The sequence below is a fragment of the Suncus etruscus genome, chromosome 10 (assembly GCF_024139225.1).
Source record: "Suncus etruscus isolate mSunEtr1 chromosome 10, mSunEtr1.pri.cur, whole genome shotgun sequence".
NCBI classification, from domain to species: Eukaryota; Metazoa; Chordata; class Mammalia; order Eulipotyphla; family Soricidae; genus Suncus; species Suncus etruscus.
The window spans coordinates 77,579,785-77,595,831 of NC_064857.1; the positions used below are offsets into that span (position 1 = coordinate 77,579,785).

A 16,047-nucleotide genomic window follows, 5' to 3' on the forward strand; every position below is an offset into this window, starting at 1 on the left:
TACCACTGAAAGAAGAATATCCATCTTCAGTTACAGAGCTAGCAGATTGTTCATGCTTTCATTTCCCTATTTGTGTTCAAGAACCTTTTCAGTCTTGTCCATGATAAAAGCCCAATATAGAAACTGAATGAAAGTCCATACAGTAAAAAAGTCAGACTCTGAAATTATGCCTCACTTGTGGAGAATCACATATTCTGGCAAAGAAGCCAGAGGAGATCTTGTACAAACAAAATTTGTATTAAATAATCCTTCCACAAACATTCAAGATGACCTATTATTATCATCTTTGTTTACAGGTTGGTTCCTGGTCATTTTAAATTTAAATAGCTTAAATAATTTCTGTGCTATATGTTAGGTTTAAAAGCTAATATGCAATATATCAGTATAATGTTTCTTTTAAAATTTTTACCTTCGCAGCTTATAAAATATTTCTATTTTCACTGGTCTGTGATATAAAAAGGTTGAACACCAATGATCTAGCTCTTTCTTCCAGTTCCCTTTTCATTGGCTTTGTTAATTATGTCAACACAATCCCATAAAATATTTCTAGACATACAGCATAGATTGGTTTGTAAATTCACATTTTATAGTTAATAAGACTATCAAGGCAACAATTGCCTATGTGCTTTCTTAAATTTTTAAATAATTATGCTGAGATTAGAAAAAATGGCCTTAATTATGAACTCATTTCAACTCATATAGCCATTATTTATTGAGCAGAAATAGCAATTATCTTCTAGAAAGGATCCAGAATTTTCTAGCTGCAGTTAAACCATCACCATCTTGTTTCTTCTGGTCCAGAGTAGACTGATCTGAAGACAATTTACTATGCTTTCTTCCATCCACAGGGCCCCAGCAAGCATATTTCTTACTTCACATTCTGTCTTTTTTCCCTCACTCAAATAACCTCTCAATCTTCAAACATCAATTGTAACTTTCTCAAGAAAGTCCTCATTTATCCACCATCTGAGTAACTAAATATTCTGTTTTTGTCAATGTTTCTCTCATTGAAATTATGGGTCTGGAGCCAGAGCAGGTAAGATTTTTGCTTTGCAATGGCCAAATTGGGTTCCATTCTTGGCATCACCTATGATCCCCTGAGTTTGCCAGGACTGGTTCCTGAGCCAGGAGTAACACCTAAGCACCACAGGATATGGCCCAGAAATAAACAACAACAACAAAACAAAATTATGGGTACATTTATATATTTATTATATGACTTCTCTACTGGATTCATCTCACCTCATTGCCCTGCCTGGATCACATATGATAAATCAAGGAAGAAAGTATCACAAAGATTTGGAGATTCATTCATTCCAACAGGCAACCAGATCTCCAAGAAAAAACATAGTAATTTTTATAATGCCTATATAATGACATAACATGTTGACAACTTTTAAACTCTTTGCTTTATTGTGCTTTGCTACAAATCAACTTAACAATCCAATAAATAAATCAGTTCTGGCAGCCCATCTAACTAATATTAATACTTAATGTGATACCATACAAACATTGTGGTTGGTGTTTTTTAGAATTTTCCCATATTGGGCTTCTTTTTAAATTTTTATAGAAAGTTCTTTGTTCTGCCTTGTGTTCCATTTAGCTCTGTTGGTGTCTGTCACTTTCACTTGTTGATAGACTCTTGGAGGGGAGAAACACATTATAGTCTTTCACTTAATTCTTTGTAATTCACAGAAAATGTTCAGTATCTGTTATCTCCAATCAAATTATTGATCTTATCTGATCCTTTTAATATCAATAATTTTGTCAGAGATAAACTGTCCTACCTGAATATTTTAAAGAGAAATAAAATATATACTCATGAATGACTAGACAATAAATTAAAAAAACACTGAATCTTTATTTTCTAATGTGAAGATTTGGAAGAGTTAACTAAGTAAGGTGTATTCCATACATATGGAGCTGTGTGTGTGCCAGAAGGGTATAAACCAACAAGAGGGAGTTCAGGTAGGAAAAATAAACATGATTAAGCTTCTGGAGGGGTATGAGGAGAGATTAAGGGAACTAAATATTTATAGTCTGCTTAAGTAATGACAAAGGGAGAGGAACACTTTATGACTAGGCATGCTTCAGTACAGAAGAGGCAGAAAATCAACTGAAAAGGGAAAACAGCAACCAAGAAGTAGATGTCAGTAGCAATGAGAAGAACATTTAGAACAGGACTATCTACTATGAATTATAGAGTAAGTTTTTTAACAGCAAGAAGAGATACGCTGCTGAAAGGTTTCCCAAGGGAAACCAATGAACAAACTATCCCTCGAGGTGTCTCAAACCAGAGAAAATAAGCAGAAATTGTCCTGCAGGGAAAAGCTCTGCCCAGACATTAAACATGAAAGGGAAAGCTTTGCAGATTTTTTCTCTAATTTATATTCTTCTGAAATCCCAGGAGGCTAAGGAAAGATGTGGGAACAATGGATGGAGAACTCCCAGTGCAAGGGCTTTGCTTACATGTCTCAGCCTTGGCTCACATCTCTAATGAGTCGGCACAGAGGCCAAACGCCAAAAGAAGCCTCTGCTCAGATATCTGAAGCTTTATTTCATTCAGGACCCTTCATTAGTCTATCCCCCCAGGACTTGGTTAAATGATTAGGAACCCAAATAAAATCTGAGAGGTGTGAACATGCATATAATCAATCATGGGCATTTGATTGAAATGATTTCTGTACCAATGCTACTGGTCTGTGTATTTTATTGTACGGGAAACACCCACTAAAAATCCTGTAGGATTTGGTATCCATCATTATAATTCTGTATTTGGTTCTCTTTTCCCCTTCAATTACATTCAGGGGATTTATAATGTTCTAGGATCAAGCCTCTCACCTTCACATCCTACTCCATGTACACAATAAACAGGATACTAAGAAGACAAGAGTTCCTCTAGGCCAGTGGTCGGTAACCTTTTTTTTTCAACTGAGCCAACTCTCACCAAAACCACGATTGAAATTTATTTTGAGAGCCACACAGGATGCGCACTGACAGAGGCTAGGAGCAGAGTCCTGACTCCTGGAGTGGCCACCCGGCACACAGAAGAGCCAAATTAAAAGTGTAAAGACCCACATGTGGCTCGCAAGCCGCAGGTTGCGGACCACTGCTTTAGGCAACCAATAAACTTTCAGTGGCTAAGTCTGTCTTCTTCAAATTGTGTATTTATTCAAGCAAATGCTGCACTAAAATAAATACAACATGGCATTATGCAAAAAATTCCTGAAAGTTAACATCTATGGCTAGAAAAGGTTGCTGGAAAACAAGAATACTGATTATACTGTGGAATAAAAGAAAATGGCTGGACAGAAGTAGAACTATACTCATGAAATTATCTTCCTGAAATCACAAATGTCCAATGAATTTAGGGAAATATGGTAAATCTTATTAGAAATGAGTGAAAGCAGAGAAAGGTTAGTGAAATGCTTATTCAACCAGATTGGGGAAAATTAGGCATATGACAATATCAAGTATTGGTAGAAACTAGAGCAAAAGGTTTATAATATACTTCTTGTGGGAGTTTCAACAGATATAATTTTCCTTACCTCCTAAATGATGTCCTGTATATAGCAGAACAGATGTACTCCTAGCTATTCACCCTAGAAACAGTGACACATTTTTCTCTGGGAAGTTGTGAAAGTATATTCAAGTAACATGATTTGCAAAGTTATTCCCAAGAGCCCATCAATAGCAGATTGCAAAAAAGTGTATTAATTAATATCAGAATATTATACAGCAGAGAAAGTGACTAAAATACAATATATAACTACAGATTAATCACAATAATCTAGTGTTTAGTTAAATGCAAATCAGAAAATATACACATGATATGTGTTTTATATGGTTAAGTACAAGTAAAGCAAAACAATCTGTTAAGCATGCATAAGCAGTGAGACTATTAAAAGACAAGGGATTAACTGCAACAAAAGTAAGCAAAGAGCTGGTGTTGGTAGATGTTTTTTGTTTCAATATCATTATTACTGTGATCATCTAGCTATTATTAATTACACCAACAATTTGTTTAAAATTGTTTATTATTTAAATAAGTCATATGATGTTGACAATAAAATAATTTGATTTTATATATACATTAATTTAACAAGAAAAATATGCTGTACAAAGTTTAATAGCATTTACATCAGAAATTCCACAGGCCTATTTGTTAAGCTTGAGTAGAATATTTTCCCCCTTTTATTTAGAGGCCCTAATCCTGCCTGGAAATCTTCTATTTGACTTTAGAAACAATCTCAAAAAAACTCTATCCGTGTTTCTTAGAAAACTAAAATTAGAAAAGAGAAAGATTCTGTGAGAAAAGATTCCAGTATGAAAGCAAATAAATCCATTTTATGAACTAGGAATGAAAGTTTTTTATTATTATTTCTTTTGAGCCACATTTGTTAGTACTCATCGACTATTTCTGGCTCTGAGCTAAGGGATCACTCATGGAGAATGTTGGGGGCCATATGCATTGCCAGGAATTGAACCCAGATCAATGGAGTATAGGATATTACCCCCTATACTATTTCTTTAGCCTGTGGAATAACACTTTAAGAAAAGAAAAAAACAGCAACAGTCATAGACTTTTGAAAGGAAAGTACACTCTTATATGATGAATTAACTTCAGAAAATATCAAGTGACAAACACCCCATATATTGTATCAAGTAACAAATTATATCACAATGGTATTTTAGATAAAATAAAAACAGGTTAATTGTTATCTAAATAGTTAAATAGGGAAGCTATGTAGAATAGAAATTTATTAAAACTTTGAAAAATATAGTAAAGTACAAAATACAGTAAAGAATGTTAAAGATTTACTAAAGTTTTACTCAAAATATTTAGTAATATAAGTTACTAAAAAATTAATCCAAGTAAATATTTTATAGTGACCATAGAATTTTTTGTTCTCTTATAAATAAAATTATAGTTTAAATAAGTTAATATTTAAGAAAATTTTAGATACCAGAAACCTATTAGACTGACAGACCCTCTAATTTGGTAATGATGCACTAAGTTGGTATTTTCATTAGATTGTATTATTAAAAAATGAATTAACTCTGTGGAGCATTTTTGTCCTAAATTATTTCAAGAGTAGCCTTTGACAGGAACTAATCTTTAAAAGATGAGAAGAGAGGAAAATTCTCAAACTGCAATAAATGCCACACTTCACCAAAAATTTACAAAAGATACTAATTGTCTTCCTTCCTGGGAAATGAAATGAGTGAATGAATCAAGAAGTCACAGAGTTTCATTGTGTAAAATGTAGAAAAAGTCCATCACAGAAACACACTAAAGGGAATTATAGACAGTGGACCTGCAGAGTTGAGCAGAGTAGAGAAACTTTCTCATTTAATAATAATAATAGACATATAATAAATATATACATAATATATATAATATACATAATAATAGACATATAATAAATAAATAAACATATAATAAACATAATAAATAGACTTTAAAATATGGTGATCAATAAACCTGGAATAAAATGGTGAGGTTTTTTGGTAAAACAAAAAGTTTTTATAAAAATTATATACAAAAATGTGCCGTTGGAAAAAGGAAGAAGTACATGTTCAAGAGAGAACCCATGCTTCTCCATAATGGAGAAACCAAGATACATGTTTAAGGTAGAACACAGAAGAGAAAACCAACAGAAAGTAAATACACACATACATACATACATACATACATGCATATATAATATATATCTATATCTTAGTTGAACTCTCTTCCCCTGAAGAAATAAAAGCTTTGAAAATATAATTGCAATTGTCTGAAAATGTTTGAACAAAGCATCATCACTAAAAATTACCAATACTAGAGAAAGAACATTCAATCACATCTGTAATTATGTATTTCTAATCCACACCAATGAATAGATTCAGTCATTTCTATGTCCCAAAGGACATTACTTAACCATTGAGTTGACCAGGTCTGTCTGTTTAAGCTCAGGCTAAAATTTGTCAAAGAACTTTAGAGCACTGTAGAAATCCTGATCTTCAATCAACCAACCTGTATTTTTGTCTTAGTTCTATGTTAAACCACAGTAATAAAAGACAAAAAAAAATATTGTAGGAATGAAAGCAAAATGTGGTACTAAAGTGTACTGTAATTTATCTGAGTGATGCAATTACAAAGGTGTCAAATAATTTGCATTTATTTTTTTACTCTTACCCACTTGGCATATGCAGCCTGTCATTTTTATCTTACATATTTTTTGATTTGTGTATGGAGGAAAAAAACATTGATTGCTCATCCTTTCTTTCTGACAAGTTCACCCGTGCTTGACTGAATTTTCCTGCTGAACAAAAGCATCAAATACTTCGGAGTCAAGTGCCATGCTACTGATACTATACCATCAACAAATGCTTTAATCTTGCTGAAAAAAAAATAGTAACTTGTAAGAAAATTAAAGTTCTATTGTTTAAGCCTGAGAAGACCCTTCAGGAAAATTTGCCTTCTGTAATGAACATAACCTTAGACTGAAACAGTTACCTTTGCAGTCTTCAGAGCACAGGTTTCAACCTTACTTTTGGTGCCCCCCTTTCCATGAAAAACAAAATCAACTCTCCTTTAGAATTCTACTCATCTTTAGAAATAGAAAATGTCCAATTGAATGAAAAGAAACAACCACCCCTTTAGGATGTTTTTAGAGTCCCTGGTACTGGTATCACCCATTTGAGAAACACTGTTGGAAAAGGTAATTTAATCCTATTTCAAAAAAATATGAATTATTTTTATTGGAAGATAGGTATACATAACTCTAATATGGTAGAGATATTCTCAATATTATAATCCCCCTACAGCAGCAACAATGGGATCACCTTGGTGAAGCCAGAGCATTGCTACCCATTAGAAAAAGCTCTGGGCCCTGTTGGATCCCCCTGTGATGCTATTTTCAAATCACCAGACAGACTGAACCCATTATTGCTCCAGATATGGGAAGGACAGCACAAAAAGGGACAACATCTCCTCATAATCAGTGACTACTATTAAACTTGACTCCAGGTTGACCTTCCTTCTTCATAGAGAGCTCTGGTTTAGGGAGATAACAGGCCATTTAATTGCCCACTGTGTTGCTCCTGAGAGACATTCCTAAGACTCAATGTTCATGTTTATCTTCTCTCTGGTGCCTCATTCTCCACTGGCTAGGCCTCTGCAATGTCCTGCTACCTGTATATATCTCAGTTCCTCTTGTCCTATAAAAGCATTGTAGGTACAAAATAAAGTGTCTCTGGTCATTGGCCTGAGACTCGTTCTTTCATCAGCTGGTCTTCAGTTCCCAATGCACCAGGGGATGGAAGTTAGCCATTGATGGAAATTGGACATCAACAATTGTGCCCCTGAGCATAATTGAGTATGGTCCTCAGTAAGCAGTTTTAAAACATCTCTGCACAACTTGGAGTTTATTAGAGCATGTGATTTCAGGGTCTTGTCACTATGATGAGAAAAGCTTTCCTGGACTAAGCAATGGAGGCAGGCACAGATTCTCTCTAGTTTAGAGATGAGAGCTGTGATTCTACCAGGATAGGTTAAGAGAAACCAGAAGCACACTAACAGGCTGAATGCACAACAATTTATCCATGATGCTTATATCTAATTCAGTGTGTTTCAGTCAGGAGTTAGTGAGATCCCAAGCTAGAATTCATTAAGGTTTAACTGTTGTAACAACTTATGATGTTCTTCATCTCTTCGCTGGAACATCATAATGAAGTAATAGAATGAAGAAAGCACCATGTTCACCTTCTCTGACTTGTAAATATGCATAGTATTTATCACTCCACTTTAGGGATTACCGTATGTTTCCCGAACTAAGTGACTTTTCATCTTTATTTAATTAATCGAGTAATCCTCAGTGGATTTAACTCATTATTCTTTTTACTCAGGCAAAACTAAGGTTTCCAAAATTTATGTATATAGTCCATCTAAGAGATTATCATCGGAGAAAGACTAATGCATCTCAAATTTATCATTCCAGGCAGTAGCTGTCGAACAAATATCAAAACAGCAATATGCTCCCAACAAACTGCAAATTACTGAAAGCAGCACAGGCCATCGGTCGGGCAAGCAGAAGAATCAGCACTAGGACACCTTTACTAGTGGCATCACAAAGGTTTTCTTAAGTGTCTCTATGTAATTAGTCTTAATTTTAATCCATCCCAATGATTTACATTTGGAGAGATGGTGTGGTGTGTGGATATTCTTTTTGTGTGTGTACATGATTGTGATGCTTTAAGAATATGTCAGGGGGCGGGCATTCTTTCCTATAGAGGAATCCTGGTAGGTTTCACAAGCTGAGGTTATGATGGAAAATTATCCAAAAAAAGTAAAAATAATTGTTCTTTTAGGGTGCCATCTTCTATGGAAAAACATATTAACTGCAGAAATTTCAACACTGCCTGTAAGCATGTGATGCAACCCAAAGATAAAACATGCTTGAGTCAAGAAATCAAAGTTTAAATCAGGTTTTGTTATCAAAGGAAAAGTTAGCAAACGAGATGATCACACTACTGATCAGAAACCATTCTAGGAGCAAGTATTTAAAGACCCTCTGGACAACTGTTTGCATGAAAGAAACACTAACCTGGATAAAGACCTAGTTCCTCTTAGGTGAGAAGTATTTGAAGACAACTGGGGTACTGGAATACCCTTGGAAGATGCACTGTCATTCCTGCCTTCTTCATGACCAAGAAAGGTATCTCCTCCCCCATCCAGGTTTTAAAACCTCTTGTGGACTTCTCCTTGGCTTAAAAGAGCCATAGTACATTCTATGAACACTACAAACCACAAGAAACTTTTTTTAGTGTGGTTTCATTCAAGAATTAGATAGGATTTACAGTTCTTCCACTTCAATGAAAACATTAAGGAAGTTGCTGTGAGGTTAACTTATCAAAGAATAAATATGTCATGCATACTGCAAAGTCATAAATCTCTTCACAGGAGAAAAAAGTCCTATCAGCAGCTCAAGCCAGCCCAGCTTTTAAGATCACTAAAGCAAATGCACTAAACCTAATATATTCACATATAACACATGTGGTGGCTGTTCCACATGCTTCATAACTCAGAGGGCAACTGCTGCTCTATGAGAAATGGATACTGGCAAGTCACAGGTAATTTATACTGCATCACTTGCAGAGAACAGGACAACAGGCTGTTCTGGTGCCTCCAGGACCTGCCAGGATGGGGGCATTTCAACAGCTGGGTGGAGAGGAGAGGTAGGGTGAGAAGTGAGCAGGTGGAGGGGAGGAGGAAGTATGTTAGCTGCATTTCATCACATCCAGTAACATAAACTCATATTTCCCATAGACCATAACCCTTATACATATATGTATATATATGATAGATTCACTAACATAAACTTGATACCAAGCATTCATTAACATACTTGATATTTTATTCATCAAAATGTTCATCTCTTTTGAGAAAACACTACATGACTAGTACAGTGCTTCTGCCTTTAGTCAAATATATAAGACAGTACCATACAAAAGTCAACTAAGGGTGACCATTCTGTCCTCAGTCATTCATGTTCTCCATGAACACTACTTAAAGATGCCGTTTGCTATGTCACAGCAATTCAGAAATAATCATAGCATCCTCAGAGTTCACCTCGTAAGTGGGGAAATACCTGGCGCTATTGTGCTAGTCTCCATAATCCTTTGTTACCAATCAACAAAGTGTTTGAAACATCCTGCTGAATGGGAATTTTACTGCCAATAGCCTAGACACTTAGCCTTATTAAGGGCACCTCCTACTGGTCCTTTCATAGAGTGAACTATGCTTTCTTCATCATCAATTCCTTGCCATATTCCTGAAGAGGAGAAATTGCTACTGAGAGAAAGAGGGGAAACAAATTCAGAAGCAAAGACCTGTGTGATTTGAATTAGCAGTCTCTTAAAAGTGCACCGTCCACTTTGTGGGGGACCTAGGCAAACAACATCACAGTTCATTTGCAAATCATTCTAAAAGCATAGAAAAACTCAGAGATTTAGATCTGCAAGCCTATCTACAGGTATTTATTTTGTATATGTAAATGTTTGTCTACCTCTTCAAGCCCAGATTTCTCAGTTGAAGAGGAAATACAAATAAAGCAGGGAAACAGCTGACCTTAACTAGACAAGGAAAATTAGCGGAGTCTAATTAGTTTTGATACTAAATAAAACATAGAAATCCCTCCATTCATTTACACTCCTCAGCACTTGAGAAAATTACTTTAAATTACGTTCATGTAATTGATAAGACAGCCGTGGTCTTTTCCGGACACTTTTCTTCATGCAATATTTTTTTTAGCCAATGCATGTCAGCCCTGACCTGCGGACCCGGCTAGCCAGGGAGGGATACCCATCCTGAACTGAACCCTTCCTTCCTTGATGGTCTCCTAAATGGACAGAACACAGTTAACCTCCTATGAAGCCTTCTCGCCGCAGCCTCTGGCTTTGCGGGACTCCAGAAGGGAATTTGACAGCCACCTCTTCATCTCCGCAGTGCTGGTCCCCCTCCCACCTACCGCGGGGGTAATTGCGGAGGACAAAGCTCTGGGAGATGCGCCTGGGAGGAGGGCACCGACCGGACTGGGGAGCAGGGGGGCGCGCCTCGGTTGCAGGGCGCGCGGATTCGGGCACGAGCTCAGCGCGAGTACGCGCGAGCACACACCGCACATATAAACACACACACACACACACACACACACACACTCACTCACTCACTCACTCACTCACTCACTCACTCACTCACTCACTCACTCACTCACAGCAAAGTGTTTGACCAAACGTAGGTGAGGAGTCGGGTGAGCATGCTCGCAGAGATTTCTGCTCGCGGGGGGCCTGCTTGGACTTAGGGAACCTTTCGCAGGCTGTGCGCTTGCCTGTCCAGATCCCCAGCGACCAGGAGAGGCGCTTTCTGGCTCCGCTCCTGTTTGCAACCCTTGTCCATGCAGCACTTAGCAGAAATAAGAAAGCCCGAGCTCCAGGCTCTTGGGGAGGCTGGGGAGTTGGCTGTGATTTACATTCCAGATCCTGGTAATTTTCCCAAGTACAGGTTGGGGTACTCCTCCGCCTCGCCTAGCCCCTGTTGGAATCTCCTTTATGTGTGAATTTGGAGATAGGTAGTTTGCCTAGAGGGAGTGGAATGGTCTGCCGACCGATGGTCCATCCTTCTCCCACCCCAGATCCACTCCCTGTACCCCCGAGCCATCTACATTTGTAGAGAAGCCCCCACCACACCTCCAACACACACACACACACACACACACACACACACACACACACACAACAAACACACACACAAAGTGAACGTCAATGAATCACTTTGCTCTTTCGAAAATGTTTTGGCCATCGAAGCCCCCCGATCCACACTGAGAGACTGCAGCAGCTCTGAGCAACCCTTCGATTCCTTTCTCCTGTTTTAACCCCATCCGAATTCCAAACAGCTTTGCCTTTTTTTTTTTTATTATTATTAGAAAACTGTGCTTACTAAACACCAGGGCCAGGGGGCTGTTCCACGAATATCAGCCATTTGGAGTTTGGAAGTGTCCTTAATATATCTGGTGACTTGGCTTGCTTGTGTACTGCCTTCACCATTAAAAGAAGGAAATAAAAGAAAAGTAAACACGCTGCCTTTCTCCCAGCAAGTAGGCTACCCGGTAGGTACCACGGTACTCTATCCAAGTACCAACACACATTGGTTGTTCTTTTTTTTTTCCATTCTCCATCAGCAAAGTCTCAAAATCCCAGATGGAGGGGCAAATCCTGACATCCAAATGACTCAGCCCCATCAGCTAGGCTCCACAGACTTCCTCAAAGCCGAGCCCTGTCACCCCAGTTTCTCTCCTTGGGTTTCTGAGGCTTAAATCCAGCCCAATTTCTGTCCACACATCCCCATCATTTTCCTCCTCCCTGCCCAAGTCCACCAGCTTTCCCAGAAGCAACACAAGTATCTGCAAAAGCAAAAGATGCAGAAGCAACGGATTTGAAAAAAAAAAAAAAAAAAGAACTACCAAGGAACCCCTCTCCACCCCCGGTGGAGGGGGTGCAAGGAGTCTTCCAGTCTTTTATCATCTTTAGGGGAGCACAGAGTGAGCACAGAACATCTTGCTCTCTCCCCTATACCTACCACTTGTCAAATAAAACCAGAAGCAGAAAAAAAAGGGGGGAAGGGGAAGGCTAGGAGAAGAAAGGAAAGAATCTCTTACCCGAGACTTGAAGATGTGCGCTGAACAGGGTAGCTCCGAGGAGTACAAAAGCCAGCTTGGGTCCCCAAACACATCCAAGACTATTCTCCATATTTCAGCCAACACCTTCGGGGCTGGGGGTCCTGGGCAAAGGCGGCACTCACACACATGCACTCACACAAGCATGCATACATGCAAACACACGTTGAGCCCCTTGGCTTCCTCCTCCTCCTCCTCCTCCTCCTCTTCTTCCTCCACCTCTTTCTCCTCCCTTGCGCCTCTTCTGCCTCCGATGCCTTTTTTCCCTTGTCCACTGACAGAATCAGCAGGAAAAGGAGGTTGTAAAAAGTTCCTTTCGGTCCAAGAGATCCAGAGCCCGAGCAAACTAACTCAAGGAAAGAGAGGGGGCAAAAGGAGGGAAGACATCTCTCCGCGGGGCTTGCGAGTCACCCAGAAACAATATAATATCCAAGAGGGCCCAAGAGGACGTGGGAAGCAATCAGTCGCGTGGCTGGGCTAGGCATGAAAAGAGGGAGGTTGGCTCCGGGTCCTCAGCTGCTGCGTAAAGTTAAGGAGAAAAAAAAAAAATTCTGCACGGGAGCTGGAGCTTGCTGTTCGTTTTTCTTGCCAGAGCCGAAAGGGGGGGACCGAAGGCGGGGAGGCGGGCGGAGGGTTGCGGGGTGGAGCGCTCTCACTTGTTACTGGGGTGTCCGCCAGCGGTATCTGAGCTGGGAGTTGGAGCTGTACTATCCATTGATCCAGAGAAGTGGAGGGCTGGAAGGGAAAATGTGGAGAGCGGAGGAGGGAAGCGAACTGGATCAGGCAAAGATTGTACGGGGAAAGGGGGGTGGGGGCCGAGAGATGACGGCGATGGGAGAAAAGAGCGGTCGGACGAGCTTCCAGCAGCTGCCTTCTTCGCCCGGTCTCCATATCAATGAGCTGGGATGCCCTCTGTGGGCAAAGCGTGGGAAGTCACTTTTGTCAATGGAGCCAGCGAATATTCTGAGCCGCTGGGGGTTAGCAGACATCTCTTTGGCAGTCCAGCTTCAGGAAATGATTTTGATTTCTCCCTGCAAGCCAAAGTGGGTGCTTGAGCTGGCTCAGGTGTTCAAGGAGGTTGGTTCTTTGGGACTTGTTTTTCTTCTATGCCTTTAGCTTCATTTGCAATAGAATTTCATCTGGAAAGAATCAACTTCTTGCTTCCAGAGGTGAGGACTCGGATACACACACACACACACACACACACACACACGACAAATGTCAACACCGTTATGTCCTGACTTAAAGCTAGGGTTTTCATGTAGCAGGTCGTTTTTTTTTTTTTTTAAATATATCCATGTTTCTTCTCTACACTTTATTAGATCACTTTGTTGGCTTTTTTAAGAACCTTTGTCAGGTACCAAGTGCACTGTTAACTCCCAGGAAATAAAGATCTGAGCTTTAGTAAGGTTCAACCTCTGTTCTCAAGGAGTGTGTGATCCGTTAGGAAAGAAGCATAAAGGGATGATTGTAAAGGAGCATAAATATAAGGGTCAATGTGATGAGGTGGACTTTTGCAAGAACCCAGATGGAAAGACTTTGACTTCTTCAGTCCTAATGTATGAGCATATATGTGTATACATGCCTGCACGCACATGCACAAAAAGAGGAAATAACTAAGGAAAGATAAACAGTGTTTTCAGGAAACTGGAACTGACTTTTATTCGCATGTTTTATCTTCATTGAGGGAAGCCAAGTTCCTTTGATAAGTGCTGCTGAGTGTCATTCACACACACACACAAACACACACACACACACACACACACACACCACTTACTGAGCTAGCACAGAATACCATCCTTGCCAACACGTTTTTGCTGAATAGGTGAAATTACCAGGAAACTGATTTGTTCAGGAACACAGATGAATAGGAATGGTCAATAGTTTGCCCTTTGGACAGAGATTCTGCTGCAACTTTTCTCCACGCCTGACAATATGACATTGTCTGTGCCAGTAGTCTTCAACCACTCATTCCCGAACCAATGTCAGTCCGGTGGTGCAGAGAAAATGACCGGTTCACTGCCTGGGCTATAAGTGCTACTCAGTGGATCATGATGCAGGAAGGTGCTGGTCTGTAGATAAGCACTGGTTTGTGACCCTTTGTCTGAACCACATCCTCCCATCAGCCTCTCAAACTAAATTCCAAAAGGAGAATAGCTGCCTTAGAAAAGTTAAAATATTAAGTCTTTGTGAACCTTTTACAAAAATTCTTGAAGTAATTTAAATTGTATCCTTTAAGATACAATGAAACTCTGATGAATACTAAATTTTTCAAAGGTCCTCTTGAGAATAAGGTCTCTGGGGAGGCAAAGGCAGGGTTCAGAACAAGAGTCCTTATCGGGGGCCAGAGTGGTGGCACAAGTGGTGAGGCATTTGCCTTTGCATGCACTAACTTAGGACGGACCACGGTTCGATCCCCCGGCATCCCATATATGGTCCCCCAAGCTAGGAGTGATTTCTGTGCACATAGCTAGGAGTAACCCCCGAGAGTCACTGAGTGTGGCCCAAAAACCAAAAACAACAACAGCAAAAAGAATCCTTATCTGTTCCATGAATACTTAGAAAGTTCATGAGCATCCTAAATCTACCTGAAGTAGTCCTTAAGACAGCAATCATATTAATGCTTGATAATTTGGAAATGACTTTCAACCAGATTCAATAAACTTGAAGAGTCCCTTTGGAAACCCCCATCCTTTCCTTTTCCCTCCCTCCCTCCTTCCTTACCTCCTTCATTCCCTTTCTTCTTCCTCCTTCTCTCCATTCCTCCTTTCCTCTTTCTCTTTCCCTCTTTCCTCTCTCCTACCTTTCCTCCTTCCCTCATTTCCTCATTTCTTCTTCCTTTTTACTTCCTCATTTCTTCTTTTCTTCCCTCCTTCTTTCCCTTCTTTCTTCTCTCCTTCACTCCTTCCCTCCTTCCCTCCTTCCCTCCTTCCCTCTCTTCCTTTCTCTAAGTCAAAAAAAAAAACAACAAAAAAGGAAAACAATGAAAGAAATGATTCAAATAGAAATAAGAGAAATTAAGAATGTAATAGCAGGTTTTAAAAACAAAATGGAAAAATCTGTAAATCGAATCAGCAAAAAAAAAAACCATAGGAAACAGAAAAAAAGAGGAAAAAATTAGATAATATGAGAAAAATAATTGGTAATGCCAAAAACAACTTCACAAGCATAGACATTCTCTCTTCTATGAAGAAGGAGAACAAAAAAGTGAGAGAAGAGAAATTCATTGATGAAAAAATTGGTGAGAACTTCTCCAACCTGATGAGTAAGATGGGAATATTGATCTAAGAGATCCAGAGTAAAATCAAACCAAAAAACATCCAGTTATCTTGCAGTCAAAATGGCAAGATTTAAAGACAGTGATAGATGTCTTACAGTCAAAAGACAGAAGCAAAACAAGAGTAAAACATGAGAAAGAAACATTAGAATCATATCAAATTTTTCTAAGAAAACTCTACAAGGCATACAGGAATGGAATTAACTCTTCATTATTTGAATGAAAAGAAGCTCCAAAAAATATTTTCTACACAGAAAGACTATCATTCAGGGCAGAAGGAAGACTAAAATAAATTTTAAACAGCAGTTGGGAACATATTTGGAATCCAACTCCAACTCTGCATAAGGCAAGGGAAGGCCACATATGAAATGAAAACATCAAATAGCACAAGCAACCAAATCCTCATATCGATATAGGAACAAATCCCCACTGTCAATAACTTCTCTAAATGTCAATGGAATAAACATATCTATAATACAACACAAAGTACCAAAATTGATCAGGAAATAGAAAACCAACATTAAGTTACTTACAGAAATAGAAAACCAACATTAT

The 16,047-nt window shown here is 38.9% G+C and overlaps 1 protein-coding gene across 1 annotated transcript in view; it reads right to left on the reverse strand.

Annotated features, from left to right (window-relative positions):
• Positions 1-12,374, reverse strand: part of LOC126020223 (netrin receptor DCC-like) — a 504,403-nt gene extending 492,029 nt beyond the window's left edge. The window contains exon 1 of the mRNA XM_049781677.1: positions 12,198-12,374. Coding sequence (XP_049637634.1) covers positions 12,198-12,288 — 91 coding nt within the window. The 5' untranslated portion in view covers positions 12,289-12,374. The remainder of the gene's footprint in view (positions 1-12,197) is intronic.
• Between the last annotated feature and the right edge of the window lie 3,673 nt (positions 12,375-16,047).